The 23,016-nt window shown below is 35.5% G+C and overlaps 1 protein-coding gene across 2 annotated transcripts in view; it reads right to left on the reverse strand.

Moving 5' to 3' along the window:
• LOC120523740 (protein diaphanous homolog 3-like) overlaps positions 1-23,016 on the reverse strand; it is a 933,584-nt gene that overhangs the window by 816,470 nt on the left and 94,098 nt on the right. For both annotated transcript variants that reach the window (XM_039745314.1, XM_039745313.1), the window contains exons 2-3: positions 20,152-20,184; positions 5,114-5,293 (exon numbers count right to left, since the gene is read on the reverse strand). In XM_039745314.1, the coding sequence (XP_039601248.1) occupies positions 5,114-5,293; positions 20,152-20,184 (213 nt within the window). The remainder of the gene's footprint in view (positions 1-5,113; positions 5,294-20,151; positions 20,185-23,016) is intronic.

Raw genomic sequence — 23,016 nt, forward strand, 5'->3', positions numbered from 1 at the left:
AAGATCAGTCACTGATTACAACTGCAAGAAGGTATGCAAATGAATATGAATAATATGAATAATGTTGCATCAGTGCCACAATATTTTCCCAAATGTACTACAGAGGTCATAAAATGAATAATTCCAAATATCATATATACCTATGTCTCTATTTTATGTCAGTGCATTTTTGACATCACGGACCTCAAGGTGCATACTAATTCAGCATAAGCAGGAACACTCAATAAAACTGAATAAAGAAAATTCAAGTGATAATGAGAAACCAAGAAGGCAGATTCACCAACGTTTGTGTGTCAGCTTTAATCCCTCCAGTTCAGGGAATCTCCAATTCCATTGTCTCAAAATACCACTCACATCTACTGTTATTCCCAGTTTCAAATAAAAACTAACAGCGTCAGATCTGGAATTGTGGTGGGGGTGGTTGTAGAATGATCGTGACTGAGAGAATAAAAGTGGAAAAAAAAAAAACACTAACTTTTACAAGTACAAAAAATTTACACTGCCTGTTACAGACACAAATAAATTGTATGTTTTATTGTATAATATTAACAAGAGCATCTCACTACTCAAAACGGTAAATTTGCGAAGCAACCAGTATCAAACCGGCAGCCTCTTCATTACAAGTCAGCAGTTTTTAACGCTGCACCACGGAAGCTGTTGTATTATACTTGTACCTTTTGTGAAAGTGTTTAAAATTTAGACATCAGGCTTCATACATTATACAGTTTTGTCTACATTTTGTCATTTATTACTAAAACATGAAAAACATTTGTTTTAACTATGTGTTTACATAGATTACTGTAGAAACGGAACACACATGAAATGCATGTGTTCCAATGAACAATATAATTTTTACCCTCTAAAACTATAGCACTTCACTCCAAGATAATCAAGGGTTGAGCTGGGAGAACTTTTTGCCCTTTCTGCAACAGTTGGGGGAGGCGGGGGAGGTGGTATAGCAGGCTGCTTGCGTTGATCGGGACATTTACAAGACAAAAGACGCTGACAGACAGGTGCGAAAGGATTTAAGGTGCGCCAGAATTACAAGTTTTTTTTCATAGGTTTTGGTAATTCTAGTGTTAAATGCAAGCAGAATGAGTAACACAATCAGAATAACTTGCCTTATTGTGAAAAGTGTCAAAAATTAAAAGATGGGTAAAACTATAACCTAGAGAGGCACACATTTTTTAGGAAGGCTAGACAGAACAGAAAAGAAGGTGAGGGTTCTTGTTTATGTCAAGTAGAATATAAACACAAGTCTTCTTCAATTGAACAATGAGCACCATCTTAGTGAGGACAGCTGACTTCGTTTGGAAAACAACAGGGAAAGAGACCTTGCGACGATGCCGGTCCCCTATAGACTCCCTCTTCCCATATGGGAGTCTGATGAACCAACACCGTGGATAGTTATGACTGAGATGAGCGAACCTATGAGGACAAGTCACTGATGATGCCAGAGGATGGTGGAAAAAGTGCTCAAGTGCTTTTATTAAAAGCAAAGTCAAAACAAAAGTAAAAACCAACAAGTGTCCATTGTGCAGTGTTCTAAAAAAAACAGTACATATACAAATCCATAAAATCCAGTGAAAAGTGTGAATAAAAAATAATCAATAAATAAATCCATTAAAATCCAAGGGTAAAATGCAGTCTAACTTGTTTCGATCTCTGGCCACCTCCTTCTATTCCTCCCCGGCTCACCCATTGCTCGAGTAGTCAGCAGGGACTCAGCAGCCACAAGATCCTTTCCGCCGACCTCCGTCTTGGCTGCCACCACGCATCACAGCCAGACCGTCCGAAGTCGGCTCTCCTCCCTTCTTCCTTCGTGCTCACGTAGTCACACCTCGGAAGCCTAGGGAGTGCTCCTGCCTTGCTCGCCACACTCTACCTGGATGTTCAGTGCAGCGAACAAGCCCCTAGAGTGCCACAGCTAACGGTCCTTCACAGGGCCCCAGCTCATGCCGTCTCTTCTTTCCAGGTGGCCAGATCCACCTCCTAAGACTGCCTTTTCACAACTTTTAACCTCTTTCCTTCTTTTCTTTGATTTTCTTCCATCTTTGATTTCTTCCTTTACTTCTTTTCCCCCCTTTTTCTTGTACCGACCCGTATTTAAATCCTCACATCTCCATGGGCGCAGCTCCTTAATCACAAGCCACAGGAAGCCAATGAAGCAATTGAGAACTGGACTCTCTCCAACTACCTCATTAACTCCCCGCAGTCATGCAATTGCACCCACGGAGTGAGACATGGCTTTATGGATTTAAAACTGGCCCTTTTTTTTTTTTTGTAGCCGACCTTATCTTAGGAGTGTGTTATATACACATCCCAACGCAGACAGTAATTTCAATGCACACTTTTTTAATATTAAAAAGGCACATTTACAGGGGGATATTATGGGTTACCCGAATATTACCTTTTATAATCTTGCAAATAGTGGAGCAAAAGGGTAGGAGAGTTTTTAAAAGTACTCGGTGACAATTTTTAAACACGGTATGCTGAAGCACCAACACAGGGGAAGCCTGCTAAGATTAAATATTTTATAATAATCAGGATAGATTTGAGGCTGTAGTGGTGATTGATCTACTAGGGTCAGGTGACCATGATATAATACAGTTCTCAGTGTTGTCGAAGAGGGCAGATGCAAAGACTTAAACTATTAAGTTTAATTTTGGTAGGGCAAAATTTAAGTCTAATGAGGATAGACTTGGATAGGCTTTTAAGTGTGGAGGCAGTCAAGGAACAGTGGAACAGGTTTGAAAACATTTTACATGCAATGCAGGACAGACAAATTTAGAATTACTAGGAAATAAAAAAAAAAAAAAACTCAGCAGTGGGCTAACCCTTAAACTTGAGGGTTAATGCACCCCTGAACACCAAATACTTTTTAAGTAAACATCACAATTCACCAAGAAAAAGTAAAATTTTAATGGAACACCGTTTTTGTCATGCAAAGAGCATCACAAGTACTACAAGACTGATCATTTTACACACTGCCAATGAACTGTAAAAACTATTTTAAAAAATATGTACAAGGTGCAGCTGATGCCATTGATGAAATTCAGTAAATCACTGAGCCAACTGTGCTTAAACTGGCTGCACGCAAGCATAAAGAGGCCAACACTGATGCTTGCAGGCTAGTCTAGTGCAGCGGCTCAATCCCAGGGACAGTGATGGTCATGAGCTGGCTGCTCAACAAATGTACGGCACTGCACAAAAACTTTTCTGATCAAGTATAATTGACAGAAATACAAACTTTGTGGTATGGATCTTTCTATCATACATAAAGGATTTGAAGTATTTTGTACAGAAAAAACCTTAGCTAAAATTGCTTCTTAAATTTAGCTGATGTGTTCACTTGTATCCAATTACTATATTGTTCTTCCCCATTACTAATGTTGTAGGTCTTTGTGGAGTCCACTCTACTTTTGTTCAACATTAATGATTAGTGTAGAACTTAAATGTTGAATTATTTAGAATTTATTTTGTTGTCATCACAGCTGTACTGTTCTGTTTGTTTCTTTTCTTGTGAATGCTGCCGTTTCGTATGTTGTTTAGCATGCACCACTATATTATTTACAACAGTGACTCATGGTGATAACCACAAAGTGACAATGGTACATGATGTGATATCATAAAACAAAGCAGTACACATACCTCAATATTTAAACCTTAAAAACCTAAAAATGAAAAAAGAACACTCAACTAATGAATATAAACAAATCACAAAAAAGAAATAGGATTTTGACTTTGGCTTTGTAATGGCTTCTTATCATGGACTATGTTTTGGCTTTGGTGTTCTTGGCAGTTGTTTCTTTGTGTTTTAATCTAACCTATGACCAACATTCTTTTATGTCCTTTAAAGTCATTTACATCTGTGCCACTTCCTGTCCTTCTATTAACGGAAAATTTACTTTAAAATGCAGATGTAGCCAATTAAAAAAAAAGGTTACAAAAGAAACAGAGAGTACTATAAGATGTTTTCTCTATGGTTCATTAAACTGGAACCTTTAATTGTACCTGAGAACTGAACAGTGTTTGGCATGTTCTGTGCAAGAAAGTTTGGTTGAATTTGGCAACCCTTCAGATGTACTTGCTAGTAACGCTTTCAGAAATCCACACATTTTAAATTATTGTATTCATACCTAATTTTAAAAGCCTCAGAAGGACACAGAATTCTTAAATGTCATCTATACAATATAAGCCAATTTCTGGTTATCCACTGCATTAATATCCACTGGGTGTATTCAGGGTTAACACTTGCTGTGCAACAACATTTAAAAATAATTTGTAAAGCATGTAGTAATAAAATCCATTGCATTTATCATGCCATTATGTGACACATTAGTACTGTTATACCAAATGACACATAATTGTGGAAAACTGACACTAATATTTAATGAAGGTAAATCAATATAGAAAAATGCAACAAATAAAGAATGGCAGAAGGAATACTAATCTCATTCAAGATCATTAAATATTCTGGTGATCTGCCCTGTTTAATGTTGCAAAATATAGTGCAGAAATAATTCCAGTAAATAAATATCAAATTTTATTAACAATTTTGAAGAGGGCCTGCTGGCCTGCCACAAACAGGGGAGTTTAAGATCTCCTTGATCATACCATCAGCTCCTTCCTTCTGTGTGACAATCACTGTGTTCCAATTGGATTAGTACTTTCCTATCAGACTTTATTGTGGCCTTAGACACTTAAGAATGATGTCCTAGGTATTGCAGACTTTCTACTGAATTAATTTAAAATAATTAATTTCAATTAGACAACACTTCTGCACTTGGATTCAACCACCAGACCAATAGACCATGATTCATCGTGGACTGGACAAGCTAGCCTGTCATATTTCCAAAAACTCATCCAAGCTGTCATTGATGAACAGTCTTGGGATCCCATACTCAACAGAAACCATTTTCCAATATGCCCAACAAATCTGTAAATCAATTGTAAACTTGAAAATAATATCTGTTTCAAATTAGAACACACAGTAACAAAAATTTTATTGAATAAATAATCTATGCAAAGAGTCTCATATGTCTGTAGGGAATTCTTTTTAAAAACTTCCAGGTATCACTGGCAGTGGTAAACAAAAAATAAAAATAATTACCATCATTTTTTCAAAAAGAGCAAGAATTTCTTTTTCTGACATCTGCCTGGAGTTAAAGTCCTCAAATTCAGGAGATACTGTTGACCAGTCACAGCTTGTAGAGTGTGAGACTTTTAACTGGGACAACATTGGCCGTTCCTTTTTGCTACCAGGAATTCTAATGCTAGCAAATCTGTCCAACTGAAAAGAATGAAAAACATAATTAAAAATAAAGCAAGAAAAACATTTCAAGATTAAAAGCATTACAAAATATTAGATATTTGGTATATACTGTATATACTGATATCTTCCATAAATGTTTTTAAGTATACAGTATATTGCATGGTTTTATCTATTTTTTGGCATGACAATTTTTGCTTTCATTTTCCTGTATATTATTTATAACAATACAACTTACCCTATTATATAGTACTCCATCCACAATGGTAACAAAATAGTACCAGGAATCTGTGCTAAAATTCATTGGGTCTCATTCATGAAACGTTTATAAATTAACAAACACATTTGCGCATAAAAGCTGACCACATTAACAAGCCATTTGTAAAACTTTGATTTTGTTCTTAATACCCTGCACAGGTTCATAAATACCTATCAATAGTAACTTGTTAAACACATGCACAGTCAGTTCATTACCATAATTCATACCCATCAAAACCCCAAATCTTGCACTATAAGGATGTGCTGCCACACATACCCAAGATTTGCCAATAATGTCAAAAGGAAAAAAAAAATATCAAAGAAGCAAAGTTCAAGGTACTTTTAACAGAATTTAACAAAAGTGTGCTTGATAACAGCCCGCACTGTTGCAGGTGCATTATTATAAACCCATTCCTATAGTGTGTGAGTAATTTAGAGGTGTCATAAGCCATATCTTCAATGGGTAACTCATGTCCCCTATGGATATAAACAGTTAGCCTATTTATACCTCTCAAATAGATACAATTTAATCTATAAGAGAGACTTTTACTCTTACCAAGAAGCCAGCCCCTCTTGCACAGCTCCTTGTTCCAGATGCGTGTTAATGGAACTGTGCTACAGAATGAAACTATCGTGCATACCACCAGGCCATCATGCAAAGACATTGAGCAGCACATACACTGCATCACATATGATCTGCACGTTAATAGAATGGAAGTGTTTTCTGTTTTATATACAAACACATCACTGAATGGAGCTTTGATGCGTCCATGTGCACAGTCTATTGAACCAATGATCCTGGGTAGGTTTGCCAGCTCGTAGAGGCATTTGTGCCAGAAAATGTATTTAACGTAAGCCATACTGTTCAAATAATCATAAAACAATGCAAAATAAGTAGGATCAACAATGGAAAATGATATCTTTAAGCAAACAATTGTAACTATGAACATACTGTAGCTTTGCTAATGGAAAACACATTAAAAACTCTAACGGCACAGTTAATTATGCCCAAAAAGAAACTGAATATTAAAAACATTTAACATAATTGTATCTATTAAGTTATATCATTTCATTCTCTAACCCAAGTAGTTAAATTTAATATTACAAAATGACAAACACTCTTTTAGCAGCAGAGTGCCATCCACAAATCGTTAAGTATTATGCTCATCATTCTATCATTGTAATTCTTCTTTTCAGCAAGGCTGTGTCCACCAAGGACTAATTAGCTCCATGAATGGACTAGGTTAAATGTTGTAAAATGTACTGTGAATATGTTTTTCTGTTTACAGTACCTTTTCAAAGTGAAAAATAGTAACAAAATATAAACAAATAAATAATACTTTTACATTTAGCTTGTATTAAATAATAAATGAATGTACGGTTAATAAGAGGCTCTTTAAGAAAAACTTCACTGGAGTTCAGTAGAATAAACAGGGTTGCACCATCTAAGATGCTGCTTACTTACACACACCCACACACACACAATCACGCTCTCTCTCTAACTCTACTTCTGTTAGCTGTGGCACTCTCGGTTACAAGTGCTGCAATAAACTCCATCTCCTCTCTGCATCAACAAACCATGTAGTCTATCTTCTCAGTTTGCATATTAGTGCTTGCTAAGGAATTCTCATTTTAATTAACCAGACTTGACTCTCATTTCTGACTATAAATATTGTATCCCACTCGCTTTCTTTTATCTAATCCCATACTGTCTGCATCATTTCTTTCTGACCACAGAAATGCCCTATCCCAATTTTATTTCCCAGGGTTATGTCTTGTGCAAATAGTTGGCAATTCAATTTAATCACTACTTGATGATTATTTTTTCAGGAGTTATCACTGCTTTGCAAAAGGTTTATTAAAATCAATTCTGGCCCATGAATGATGCAGCTTTTCTCCATATGGCAGTCAAAGGGGCACACCCTGATGGCTGCAAAATGTTCCACTTTTATTCCTTTTCTGGAGACCGTTTAAGTCTAATGACACTTTCAGTTACTTTATTTATTTAAAGGTTACACAAATGCACATATATTTAATAGAATAAATTGATACACTAACTGAAAAAGTAGCCAAAAACACTGTAGAGACATTATAATAAATGATACATTAAAGAACGACTAAGATGCAAGCAGTGACTTCTTTGCATTACCAAGATACAATATGACTGAAGTTCATATTTTAAAAGGATGTCAGAATCTGTCTTTTGTTGCTCTTTTTCTGCTTCTTCAGGAGAACTAAAGATACAGAACTGGCCACCAACTGTTACTTTCAGTTTAGCTGGAAACAAGAGGTTATACCTGAGTTCAGCTTTACATAATCACTGTTTGATACTGTAGATTGCAGCTTGTTTAGCAGCTGCTGAAATAGTTGTATTTTGACAGATTTCTCTATTTTCAAATATAATCTCACCTTTCTGTCTGAGAACCAACATTAAAATTTCTTTAACTTGTAGTTTGTCAAATCAGACAATCAGGCTTCTAGGTTTTGAGACATTCAATCCATGTACGCAATAAGCCACTGAGATCTCACTGTCCAACTGAAAATCTTATCTTCTCTTATTATTTTGGGAAATAGTTCAGATATGAATTTCGCTGGGTTTGGACTTTCATGGTTTTCAGGAAATTCTTTGATTCTAATGTTGTTCCTTCTATATCTATATTAAAATGCTGCTAATTTAGCACAAAGCATTTTGCATTCTGATTCTACAGAAGTTGCGTTTTAGTCAGTGGCATATGTCAATTGTTCTACTTCTTCAACATGAGTTGTAAATGTTTGCTTAACTTTTTCCATATGATTTTATCTTCAATTTCTGCTCATATTTTTCTTTTTTATTAATTTTTGCTAAAATATGCTTCAGGTTTCCATCAAAGTTACTGCTTAACACTAGAATCCCTGTAGCCTACAAATAAAGTCGTAATGCCGGGTCAACTTAAATACCCTCGCACCTCTTTATCAGCGTCTTTGTTTTGTAAAACAGAAAAAAAAATTTTGTGGCCACGAAGGGTATAAAGTATGAAGACTTAAGTCCAAATATCAAATAAACACTTTCACAAAAGGTATAACAAAACAAATGCACTTTTACTCAAGAATATAACCAAAGAAAAAGAACTCATTCAATAAACATGTTACCGGCAATGTGTAAAAACTGAAGCCCAAGTATCAATTGCCAGACAGTCAACACATCTGCTTGGCTGGTGCAGAGGTAAGAACTGCTGCCTCGTAATCAAGAGGTTGGCAGTTCAAACCCGGATTCTCCCCGTTTTGAGTAATGAGCGGTTATTATTATTACTATTGCAGTATATAATAAAAACACACATTTGACTTGAGTCTTTTACACCTGGATAAGCAGACTTGACCTCTGAGAATTCTGCTTCTCACTTCAGCTGCATCAGTGGGGGATGGGACAGCAGGCTGCTTATGGCCAGTGCTGATTGACACATTTGCAAAACAAAGATGCTGATGAAGATCTGTGAAGGAATTTAAGGTGGCCTGGCATTACAACTGTTTTCTTAGGTGCCAGGGATTCTAGTGTTAAACGTACCTCCTGGTCTTTTATCTCCTGAATCAACTTGTCTATTCTGTTACATGTTCCCACTATATCCTTCTCTATATCCTTCATGTCATATTTTACATTATTTATTTTTATGTCATACCTTACATCATTTATTTTTACCCAAGTGCGGTAATCATTATCTTCACTTCAGACAGTTTGTTTCCATTTTCTCCGTGTTCCAAAGGTGGAATTAAAGTTGATGCTGTTGAAACACAGGGGGTTGTTGATACTAATTGACAGCAGGGATAAAGAGGCCATGTTGAATTCAGAGATGCCACCTGAAAGCAGCAAAATCTAATTTTCCTTGCCTGACTCACAGCTTTGCTACTGCATTTGCTGGCTGCTGGAGCAGATGTTGCATCATGAGGTCCTGGCTGATCCATTCCTTTGCTTGCCTCTTTCAGCTCAGTCGGTGGCAGGCCATATCGTTAACTTGAGACAGGCTTAGACATTGATGAAACTTTAACTACCTTTTTCTTCTCTTTCTGACCTCTTGGTTTTCTGCTCATGTTTTTAATATACTTGTAATTAAATCCTCTCAGGTTAACTAATCATAGGAAATATCAGATGAATAAAAAAAAGCTAAACACCACCGCTGTTAGTAGAGCAACGTCTTAGAAATCGAACTCCTGCAACAGACAAGACCTTCTCATCCTACTGTTTCTTATTCTAATTTGAAAATTTGTCTTTATGTATTTTGCAATTTTTTGTAAATTTATCTTTTTGGATGTAACTGTAAAGCATTTTGACTATATAAATAATTTTATATAAATTAAATACACTATTATTATTACTGCTGGTATTATTATTAAAACACTAAGAACAATATAGGTAGTCCCCAGGTTACGGACATCTGACCTACGACTTATGAACGGGGCTGCAGCTGCGACGCATGCGCCTCAGTAACTGCGGCTCCATCATCATCAGCAAAGGGACGCTGCAAGTGGTGGCTGAATGGAGGCTCGGGGTGGGAGCGATTTTGCTGCTCGCGCAGTGTAGTGTAGTGTCCCTCGGGTGACGGCTTCATTGCCTGCCCGCCCACCACACACGGCTATCCTGTTCATTCTTGGTGGGAGGCTGGTAATGCTGCAAGCGGTGACCCGGTTGTAGCTGAATGGAGGACATTGAGGGTGAACGGGGTGGCGGGGGGTAGCATTGTAGTGTGACTCGGATGGCTGCATGTTGAAGGGGGGAGGTGATGGGGGATTCACTACCCTACTTTGGTCACTCCGTGTTCGTTCTTGGTGGGCGAACGCTGCAGGCAGCATACTATAGTGGAGGTGACTGTGAGGTGGGCAGGTGATGAACCGCCCCTCGCCGCCCCCATTCATTCTCAATAGCAAGCCTGCTTGTATTGTTACGCACATAGCAGGAAGTTGTCTCTTGTCAGTACATCAGACATGTTGACAACTGGTGCCTTCATTCCTGCTGTGATAGTGTGTACAGTGCTCTGCAGAAGAGGTCATCTTAACCTTCTCTCTTCACCCTTCAAGAATGTCTCTGAAACCCAAATCTGATGCAAGTGCTGGTGATATAGTAAAGAAGAGAAAAACCATCACCATTGAAAATAAACTAGAAATAATAAAAAGGTCAGAGAGAGGTGAAACTCCATCATTCATTGGCAGAGTACTTGGTTACAGTCGGTCAACAACAGCATTTATTAAAATAATGTACCTGTTCCAACTTACATACAAATTCAACTTAAGTACAAATCTATAGTCCCTATCTCATACGTAACCCAGGGACTGTCTGTACTTAAATAATATTACTGGCTCTTGGACTGTATAAATATGATGCTTTTACCACTATCTCATCCACTTAAAATAATGTAGGGGCTCCTAACTAATAATTCAAACTAGGTAAATAAGCATTTTATGGAGTTCTATCAAATTATTTTCTGAGCACTTCAATCCAGCTATTGGTTGAAATAAATTACCTTCCCCAGGCTCTCTGAAGATGAAGTCTGCACTTTAGATTCCCCTATTAACATGAAAAAGTTAAGGAAGCTTTACACTCTGCATTGTACTTGAGTTGCTGGCAGGCTACTCAAATTTTGCATTTTTTGAAATCTCTCCATCAGTATTTCAGAATGCCTCTCAAATACTGAGATGCAAAATATTTCTTTTTGATGTTATGAGTTTGATACATGTAATCTCAGCCTCCCCACGATGCATTTCATGCCTCTTTTGTATAATACACAGTAACATTTGCCACACTTATTGTTTTGTTGTGTGTGGTGTGTTGCTGTTCAAATTTTGCATTTCTTGAAAACTCTCCTCTAGTATTTCAGAATGCCTCTCAAATACTGAGCTGCAAATTTTTTTTTGATGTCATGGGTTTGACACAACATTGGTTTAACGCATGTCATCTCAGCCTCCCAATAATTTATTTTATGCCTCTTTTATATAATTCACAATAACATTTCCCACGCTTGTTACTTTGTTGTGTTGGTGTAATACTAATCCTTGTACCTTGTATGTAAAGAAAAATAAACATTGATAATGTATAGTATGCATTTATACAGATTTAAAATGTACTTTAAAATTGTCATTATTTAGTTAGGAAACCTAATCAGTTAATAAAGTAAACAAATTAGGGGTTATTAAATAATCAAACTTAGTAACTCAGGTGCAAATATATTTTTGAGTCTTTTAGAATCATTAACAGTAAATGTTTTATAAGTATTCTATTTGACTTATAATTAGTTCAATGGCTTTTAGCATACCTTCAATTGAACAGCTGCACAGTAAAGGGGCTCAGTCTCGACACTGTTGAATCCTTTCTGAATGGCTTTTAAAATGGTGCTTTTTGCAGTTTTCACTCTGTGATTAGTATCAGCACTTTTTCCCCCAATAGTGTTTTCAGTGCAACAATTGATGAGAAAACATCTGCAATGGCGGCTATAGAAGAGCGTATCTCTCATGTAAGCTCCTTAAAGGATGTGAGCAGGATTAAACCGTTCTCAATGCATCCCCATTCGCTCACATTGACAGTGACTTGTATTTAACAGTCTGCAGCATATGCACACCAAAATTATACTTCTGCTCCTGAAGATTCTGTAGCATATAGTATATAGTGTTCCACCTCGTCGACACACCCTGTTGAAGTCTTTTGTTTGTCTGCACTAATTGTGTTTGTTTGCTCTGAACTATTTTTCTTACAAATATTACTATAATAGTTATGATTCACTGGGAGGGCACTGGTCCATTTACTACTGGTAGAAGTGTGTAAGTCAAATAAAGGAAGCACAGAGAAGCATCTTCTATTACTTTTAATATTTCTTGAGCATTAACAATATGCAATTTAATTTTAAAAAAGTTCCAGTTTTTTCAAATGCCATAGTGATCCTAGTGCCTGACTGCGAACCACAAAGTTCTTGCATGTGTAGAATAACAAGCGGTCAAGGTTAAAAACAACATTAGGCATAGAGATGTCACTTGTAAAACTTTCAGAGGTTGTATTATCATTCAAAAGGGTTTGTATATGAGATGACATGTAAGTGTACATCTCAGGAAATGCTACATTTATAAACAATTATCTGCTTGGCAAAGTATATTGTGCATTTAAGTAGGGCTTGGTGATATGGACTTAAGGTATATTGAATATCTCATTTTTGTTCATAATAATTACAATATCCTTTTGGTATTTTCTTACATTAATAATATGAAATATTGGCAGAGGATATTTTTCCCCCAAAACGTAACAACTTCATAAACAGCCAAGCCTCAAAGAAACCTAGCAAATAGCAGGTTTCTTCCAACAATTTTTGTTTTAAGTCTCCTCCACCCATTTTTGTGTTTCAATACTATATATTGTGTTCAAAACCTTGCATGCACTGCTGGCATCAGAGTCTGTCAATCAATAAATATTGATATCTCTCTCCGCTTGATGGTTTTATATAAAGAAAGACAAAGCTCTTAATTCATTAACTTGCAAAGCACAAGTTATAATACATGTACATGTGTATACTGGACATAAATTTATGATTTACATCATTTGTAATAGTTACTAATTAAGTATTTGTATTTAAGTGCTGTTTCTGACCCTGGTCAGGGAGTCTCAGAATAGAGGGCCGAGAACAACAGTGTATCTGATCCTTTTATTGCTTATTTTCTAAAACAAGTCTGATGACATTTATTTGTATTGGTGGTCAAAAATAAATAATGAAACAGAACAGTTAAACTACTGTCATCAAGAAGTAAAATATAGTATCTTTACAGTTCTGAAAAAGGTATCAAACAGTCTTTGAAACAGAATTACAAAACAAATCTAACAATTAACTTAGTCTGTAGTAAAATAATTTGCATTCATCTAGAATGAAATGCTATATTCCAAACACTTCCACATGCCATGCTTAAAGATGTGCAAGAATTCTCTGCAGCAAGAATTGGTGCAGCCAGCTTTAGTAGTTCAAATTGGCATTTTTGACTACAACTTGAATGAAGCCACATGGGGCGAAGCTATGCCCAGTTGTCTACACATGGCTTTGTGTTTGTGTGCGATTGGATGTGTATGTGCATGTATAAGTGTGTTTGCTCCCTCTAAATCACTAAGACCTTATTGCTTTTTTCACTGTTTCCAGATAACTGGGACTATGGGGTAAGTGTTCTTACTTAATGATATTTTTAATGTTTCAATGTTGATTTGAAGTACTCTATATACTGAAATATGTTTATTTTATAAAAATGTAATCACAAAAAGTCTAGTACTATTGTGACTAATCTGAAAACAAAATTAATATTACCTAAAAAAGGTCTTGATGCTTACAGTTCAAACAACTAAAAAGTCAAAAATCCTAGTACCCAGCCCAGTACTTAATAAATGCTACAAATTATTGTCTATCTTGTACCCTGAAAGCTCAAACAAATAGTACAGCTGGTTAGGCAACCAGGACCAGGCAGGATAGATTTATCAAGAGAGCGTAATTGAAAAGTTATGTAGATTAATCATGCTTACAGATCTATTGCTTTGTGCTTCAAATTAATTTGCATGCTTCAGTGCAACCAGCATGTGTAGTTTTATGTGACCCAAATTCTCTAGCAAAACTGGTCTGAAGTAATTTACAACTTCTGTTTATACATGGCCCAGCTCTGATTTGAAGAATGTGCTTACTCAAAAAATGTGTTATGAACAGTAATCTGGATTGTTAATCGTTTATCTGCTATTCCAAAACACTAAAATCATTTAGGAAAAGGAGGTGATTTTACTGCATAAAGACCTTAAATGTTTGTTCTGGAATTATAAGTTGTAGCTATAAAGATAGCTACCAACATTTAACAAATTGTAGCAAAATGATACTGATTACAAAACAATTTACTTTTTGTTATTAAGTTTTATTTTAAATATAATTAATTTTATTGTAGAAAATAACAGCAGACTAACAATACAAATTTTATTCAGCATCAGAACAGTTTTCAAAAGCTAGCTATATACAGTTAATGTCATTTCCTTAAACACATACAGTCAGTGAATTTCACCATGGTTGTTAATATATAAAAAGCAAAAAGAAAAAGAACAAATTCTGTAAAAAATATCCACATATCTGAATAATAATGAATTTCTAATTTGATTAGAATTGTCAAAAGCAATTTCCTCTTATCATATTTTAGCTATAGGGAATTCTATTGAAATGTCATTTGAAGGTGATAAGGTAGGTGGTTAATTTTTAAGCATTCACTTCATCTTGTATTGGGTTTGCAAATTACTTATACTTATCTTTAAGAATAAGTTAAATGAGCATCCTATTGAGCATTATCTCAAGAAGACAAATCTCTCAGATAATCAGCAGTGACACTAATCTAAAATTAATGAAATACAAATGTAGCAACTTCACAGTTTTATCTACAACTGGAAAGTGGAATGTTAACAAGAGAAAAAAATTACAATGATTTCATAATAGCCTGCTTAATCATAGCCTATTTGTCATTATCATTTAGAAAAGAATTCCAAAAGTAGTATCTAAAAATGCATTTTTGGAAACGCTCCTAGTGAATAAATGTGGTAGTTCTCCAGTAATGTGCCTGACAATGGACCAGATGATATCATAAATGAACTCTAGAAAGGCTTATTTAGTAACTGATAAACTGTTGATTATTTAATAAATAGAACTTTTGTGCAAATTGAATAAAAAGGATAACTAGAATCTATGGAAGTAAAGTTAGTGTGCCAATATACCTAATGTTGGAAATGTCCATTATAACAATATGCCTACAAGTGATGGCATATGCAGTTATAATATTGATAATACTAACAAGCCTAAGTAAGATGTATCAAAAAAACGTACCCATTTTTCAAAGAAAAACTTAACGAATATAAGATACAAATGTTTGCTAAACTCTGATATAATAATCCAGTGATCTATATTAATGGTAATATTAATATTTTCAAGTTTAAGCAAAATGAAGTTTAGTAAATGAGTAGTAGTCTTTAAAATATTTTTAAAATATACATTAGGTTAGGAATAGTAACAGTAATATCACTTCTTAACAATTCAGAATACAGCAGGATAGTATTTCACAGTATACAATATATGAAAAAGTATCGAAATACTCTACCCAGTTTATGTTAATTTTGGTATTCGAAGTAAATTGTTGTGTGCAGGCACAGCTCACTCTGTATGTATATCAACATGAATGGAACTCCAAATAGACCCCCACAACATTTTCTTATATTTGTGTAATCGAGGACTGCTCAGCAGGGAGGCATGAGCGAGTTCATGTAGGAGTAGGCTGTGAGGAACAAAGCAGCTTGATACCATTTTGGTACAGGTACTAAGATGCAAAAGCCAGTATAGATACCAAAGTCAACATTTTAGTATCAGAAGGAAACAGAAGATAAAGTGAAGAACTGAAAATTGCTCATCCATTTTAGCCTTCAAATCACTTGGGAAATACATGTATCATTAGAAATTAAAAAATATCTATGATTTAAGAATAAACTTGGTAGAGCTAAAACATTAACATACAATGAAATTAAATAAGATTATTTACTGGTGAGAATTGGCTTCTAATTAAGCAACTGGGTTAGAAAAAAAAAACCTGCAGCCACCACAGCTCTTCTGGATCGGAGTTGGCCACCCCTGTCATAGACAACCAAAAGACCACACAACCTATGCTACAGGGACCAAGTTTTGTGATTAATGAAGACCTATTAAATCGAGTATGAGAGCATGAGAATGAGGTAAGGTCACTGCTATTAGTATTGCGAGCCTACCAGCAGCAGGCTTGTGAGCTAGCATACAGCCATCTTTTTGGAGGCCATCTCGGGTCGTAAAAAACACTCTAGTGAAATAGGCTTCACTTTTACTGGCCTGGAATCAATAAGGTGGTTCACAGTTTTTGTAGTTCCTGCCCAGAATGTCAACTGTCACAAATTCGTCACATGGACCACGCTCTTCTTGTTTTGGTGTCTCCGATAGAAATCCAATTCAAATTAAATGGAGTAGACATTGGAGGTCTGATCGAACCCTCGGCACTGGGATATAAGTAAATTCTGGTTCTGGTGGATAATGCTACCCAATACCCTTTGAGACAGGCCAATGCTAAAAATATCACACAGAGAGTGGTGGGGGTATATGCAAGCAGACGTCCCAAAGGAATCCTTATGGACCATGGGACACCTTTTACCTGGGACAAGTTCAAGGAAGTTGACAAGTTACTCCTTATAAATATGATAACAGAGCTTTGTGGTGAAATGCAATTTTAAACAGATAATCAGGAGTCACAGAGCATGCAGGCTACAAACAGGTGAAGGTGCACTTGTGAACATGTACGCACCACTCCGAGGTTGACTGGGATGCTTGGCTGATCGCACATTAACATGCAACTGCAAGAAGGTTGGTCTAATGTTTCATTTACACCTCTGAGCAGGAGAACAACAGCACCTGTACCCAACTGGAGCTATAAAGGGTGCCTGCACAGCAAAATCAGAAAGAAGAGAAAAAGAAAGAACAGAAGTTAATGGATAAGAAAGAGGCAGGATCAGGAGAGCCTGTGCTTGGAGGAAACAAGTCAGGCAGTTGGGCGTTTACCCCAGGGAAAGCAAGTGGCAGGCCTGCGCCCAAGTGTGGGGATGAGGAAGGGGCACTCCTATTGAACTACACAGGGGAGTAGGAATGGCTTCATTGTGTAGCATCTCCTTTGCAGGCACCGAAGGAGTGGCAGAGAAAGACATGAGAAGGGTTAAGATGGTGTCCTGTGGTGGGAACCCAAACCCAGGATAAAAAGACAAACTCAACTGTCGGTGGGCATCTCCATTTGCTGCAAAGTTCTGATGAGATAAGCTGAGGATATGCCAGATTTTAGAAAAAGGCATTGGGACTCATGTTTTTTTAAAAGAAGATTCTGCCTTATTTTAACTTCATTTTCACAGGATTTATTTAATGAACATTTTAATGTTATAGATAATTTATTATTATTTTATAGATAATTTATTAAATGGACTGCACTATACTTTTAACTCTGGACACTATACACTTGTAGCTGTGGGTGAGTGAGGCAGGATCTAGCATGGGTAAAATGTGTGCTGAAAGAAATCTTTCAGTTCAAAAGTTCACTTTAAAGGAATTAGTGAAAACTCAAAGCAAACCATCCACACAAGAATATAGAAAAAATTTTGTTATACACGTAAAAAAAAAAAGGCAAAAAAAGAAAAAATGTTTCTTCTGTAAACTTAGCTTTTCTTGTGAAACCCCAGTCATTTCTATACTTAAAGATACTTTTTTTGCCTTCAGTATGCTCTAAACATATGGCACTGCATTTTCAATAGAGCATGTTAACTTTCATACTATTGAGCATGTAAGGCACATTTTAAAACTGTGTGTCCTCCATGCCTTACACACAGCAAGGCAGGTCACTAACTGAGACTACTCTATAGTCAGAGTGGCAAGAAGTAGAATATACCAATTCAATTCAACTTGTGGGGGTTATAAAAACCTCTCATAGACTATGCCCTAATAAATGGTAAATGGCCTGTATTTGATATAGCGCCTAACTAGATACATAGGCAAACATTTAATATAACTTAAATAACTAGCAAATGGCTCTTACAACACATGCACTTATTTAATTTGGTCTTAGATGTTTCTACAGACAAGTTGAAAGACTGCAAATAAAAATCTACAAAAATAAACTCACTGCCTTGGGTACCTATAAATAGAAGTATTGTTTCATTAAAGCCTTTGTCAGGCATACAGTATGCGATTTTTAAAAATCCTCATCCGTTGGATTCTCACACTGCATGACTGAATCGCCATTAGTATATGTGCTCATACCATATGTACATATTCAGTCCGACTGACATGCCACAAAGTGGATCTCGGTCTATACGTGTACATGGCTTCAACAGACAGTTTCACCCATTCATAACACATGATGGTCACAGGCTTCTCAAAATGTCAAAAACAAAAGAAAAAAAAAGCTGCATTCCTGACTTTTCTTAGGCAATGCTCTTAAAGTACAAACAAATGAAAATGGTGTAACTGTACCCATGGATGGATGATTGAGGGGCGGACAATAAGGTCTAGTTTGAGGAGAAAATTGGAGGAACATAGTCTATTTAATTTACGATTGTGTTTGTTTACCTTTAATGTCTTGCAATAAAAGTTTCAAAAGATGCTTTGGTTATGGGCCATTCGTATTGCTATATGATATTGAGATTTTTTAAATAAAAATTGTAAAAATGAGCATGACCACACCACATTACAAGAAAGAAATTTCTGACATTTTCCGATTATAAGACAGCACAAATTCAAAAAGCAACAGATTTTCACAAATCCACTCATACAATGACTGATGAAGGTGAAATTTGCTTGGAAAAATCTATCAGCAATTCCAAATTGGGCTTAATATCATGCCAAAATCTCACTGTGTATGCCTAACATTAGAGCTTAAAAAGTCCTAACATGTAGTAAGATAAAAAATGAACCACAACAAAGTGAATAAACATAAATTAGTAGAAAACACAATAAGGATTATGTTGTAAGGTATAAGAAAGAAAAATAAGCCATTTTGTTATTTAAAATGCTTTACTTTATTTTTTAAATGCTTTTGCAAGGTTGCCTTTCCTCTTACATACCTGCAAAAATGATCAACCACAAATTTGTCATGTTACTGAACAAGACATCACCCTAATTAAGTTTACAACTTTTAATGCCTCAGTTTTGAAATGGCACCAGGCCTCATATAATGAAGTTATTTTTACTCTGCAGTTAAAAATGCCTCTATTTATTTGTATTTCTAATCAATAATACACATACATTTCCAGCGTAATTGTACACTGCAATACCACATATATTTGAGACTTGAACAAGCCACTCTGCAGAAATTAAAAATTCAGAAAATTCTGGTTATTAACATGACATTGGTGTTAAATCTATAAACTGGATTTTAAATCAAGTGTAAAAAGCACATAACAATAAAGAATGCTTTCAGAGTATACAGATTTCATTTAAAGAGGACAAAAGAGGCACAGAGAGACATGAAAATATGATTAGTATATAAAAAATAAAAGTAAAAGAAAGCAAAATATACATATTCCACTGTCAATTTACAGCTCCAGAACAGTACTGCCTCATTTGATGGTAAAGAAAATACCTTACAAAAAATGTTATTTTATCAATTGAACTTATACAAATTTAAAAAGTATTGTGATTACCTCTAAATTCATAAAAAATACATAGCAGTATATCAAAGGAAATAGTCATTATAATTTTAACACACTTCTAAATGATACTTTCATAGCCATTATATTTTTTCAGTGAAGCACTGCACTTCACACAAATTTCTGTTGTTCTTAAACTGGTCAACGAGTTTCTGAACCGAACAACAGAAGCAAGCCCCAACATTATCAATTACAAGAAAGACACCAATCCTGTGTAGAAGATCAGGTCACCATAAGGAACAAACAGGAACATATAACCAATATAAAGCTAGCAAATAATGCAATAAAACATTCTGGCCAGGAACAGAACTTATATTCAAACATTTTCAAAACATAGGTCCAACCAACAGTTAAATAAAAGGAACCAGCAAATAAAAATCAAGATAAATAAAATGGAAAAAGTACTTACCATATCATCAGTCAGCGTTCTGATGTTTAGGTGCTATAAATGGAGAAAATGTAAATGAATTAGTGAATGTGAATTAGTCCTAGTTTGCATATAATTTACGATTCTACAATAAAAATAATCAATATTAATAAAACAAATTAATTAATGATGATACAAATCTCCAGATAGTCAAAGACATTTATATTCTGTATTTCATTTTCATGGTAAATACTATTCTCTCAAGAGAAATTGAGGTACAGAATAGGAAGGGAAGAGAAAAGTAAACTACGGCTCAGTTAATAAATAATACTTTAAAATGGTACAGCTGGTCAAACAATTCCAAAATGATCTTCTGAACTCACCTAATCCACATGACTAAAGGAAATATTTTACACCCGTACTTAAATAGCCGCTGTCACTGTAATTACAAGCTAGACTAGAAAGAAATCTATATACTTTAGACTTAGTGTACTTTATCATATACAATATAAACTAATATAAAAATGTCATTATCAAAAGGTAGAGCATATGGGCAAATAGACAATGAAAATCAAGTGGTAAGAACCATTCTGTTCTTTATTGAAGACTGGCAAAATGCACTGTTGGGAGAGAAAGCACACTAATGTATTTTGTTTACATACCGTATAACTTGTCACACAAAAAGAACTATGATCAAGATAGAATTTACATTGCAAAATTGTAAACCACAATAAAACTGCTACAGCCTTTAAACCCAAAGTTTAACAAGTTAGAGTGCTAAAAAGTAGCCTGATGAGACACTTTGGCAGTGATAAAATGCCTTGTATCTTGTATGTAATCAATACAGTAAACATATTGGTCTAATTACAAATAGAGGAGTCACAGTCAGAGTTGGAATTGAATGTTTTGTGTATTGACTACACAGCAGTCCTGATCACAACATGAAATGCATATTTAACAGCATGACTGAATTTGGGTCAAAAGCTAATTCATTTGCTCTTTTACTACAACATGGTCCATGTCCATTTCAAAAAATGAGATTGAAAAAATCTTAGTGATTAAGTGTCCTGACAAAAAAAAAGCTTAACATCTGATATGCACTCTTGTAGCAAAAAAGAAAAATGTACAATTAGCTTCAGATATAGTACTTTACTATTTCATGCAGTGAAACTGGCAGCATTGCTTTTCAAAAAAGAAGTTTAGCTAATTAAAAGTTACAATTAAAACTGTGATTTGCATTATATAAACTACAAGTATGAAAAAGGGACAGTTATGAACATGTTGACGTGATTCAAAAATATTCCTTCTTTATACCTGTGTAAACTACAGAAAATATTTATTGCAAACAAATCAATGAGAGAAAAATAAATTTATACAGCATAATAGTTTACTATGCAGAAACTTGGCACCAAATAACCATTAAAGGCTAAGTACTTTGAGTGATCAGCCAGAAGGCAGGTAAGAATTGCTTAAACAAAAATGGTGCAGAGTGAATGAAGAGAAAAAAAAAGTTACCAGCAACAAACACAAAAGGACAGACCAGAAGCTCCCATCTAAAATGAAAAACTAATTGAAAAACTTTTGTAGTACAGCAATCCCTTCTCGATCGCAGGGGTTGCATTCCAGAACCCCCGGCGAAAGGTGAAAATCGGCAAAGTAAAAACCATACGTTTATATTGTTATTTTTATATTGTCACGCTTGGGTCACAGATTTGCACAGAAACACAGGAGGTTGTAGAGATAGGGACTTTAAAACACTGCAAACAAACATTTGTCTCTTTTTCAAAAGGTTAAACTGTGCTCCATGACAAGACAGAGATGACAGTTTTGTCTCACAATTAAAATAATGCAAAGATATCTTCCTCTTCAAATGAGTGCGCATCAGGATCAGAGAGAGAGAGAGAAAGAGAGAAAGAAAAAATCAAAAATAAATAGGTGCTTTTAACACTAGAATTACCAGAGCCTACGAAAAAACTTGTAATTCCGTCCCACCTTAAATCGCTTCTTAAATCCCTTCACACCTCTCCGCCAGCGCCCTTTGTCTTCTAAATGTGCTGATAAAGAGAAGCTAAGAGCAGCCGGCTATTCCATCCCCCCACCAATTTAGAACGTGCACGAACTTCTCCCAGCTCATGCCTTGATTGAGTATCTGGGAGTGAAGTGGAGTTTTAGAGTGGAAATAATAGATCGTTATTTGGAACACATGCATTTCATGTCTGTTCCGTTTCTACAGTAATCTGTGTAAACACATTGTTAAAACAGAAACGTTTTTATATTCTAGTAGTAGATGACAAAATGTAGGCATAAACTATATAATGTATGAAGCCTGAAGTCCAAATAGCAAAGAAACATTTTCACAAGAATAACACAACAATTGCACTTTTATTCAAAAATATAACTGCAGAAACAAAAAGCCGCCTTAATATGCGACATTGACAGCCATTTATTGTAACTTCCTCCATGGTTCAATAGAATCAGTTCCCGCTTGGGAATCAAAAGGCCACGAGTTCGATCCTGCGCCATTCCGTTTTGAGAAGTAAACTGCTCTTAGTCTTACAATGTTAGAATAAAAGCATACATTTGATTTCAGTCTGTAACAGCCGTTGCAATTTATGATCCTTGTAAAGGTTACCTTTTTTTTTTTGTTGTTTTTTTTTAAGTTTTCATTCTCCCAGTCGCGTTCAGAATCAATCCATACAACCCCATCTGACACGGCTGTTTTCACTAAAGACGCGCTATAGCTCTGCAGTGTACCACGATGCATACTAACGACCCCCAATACCCCCCCCCGCGTTCTGACAAACAAATGCTGGCGAAGCTGCCTTCTTCGTATCTCACCGTCACTTGATTTTCTTTTTATTCAGTTTTATTGAGTGTTCCTGCCAGTCCCCACATGTTGCTGTATGC

This window comes from Polypterus senegalus, chromosome 2, assembly GCF_016835505.1.
Source record: "Polypterus senegalus isolate Bchr_013 chromosome 2, ASM1683550v1, whole genome shotgun sequence".
Lineage (NCBI taxonomy): Eukaryota > Metazoa > Chordata > Cladistia > Polypteriformes > Polypteridae > Polypterus > Polypterus senegalus.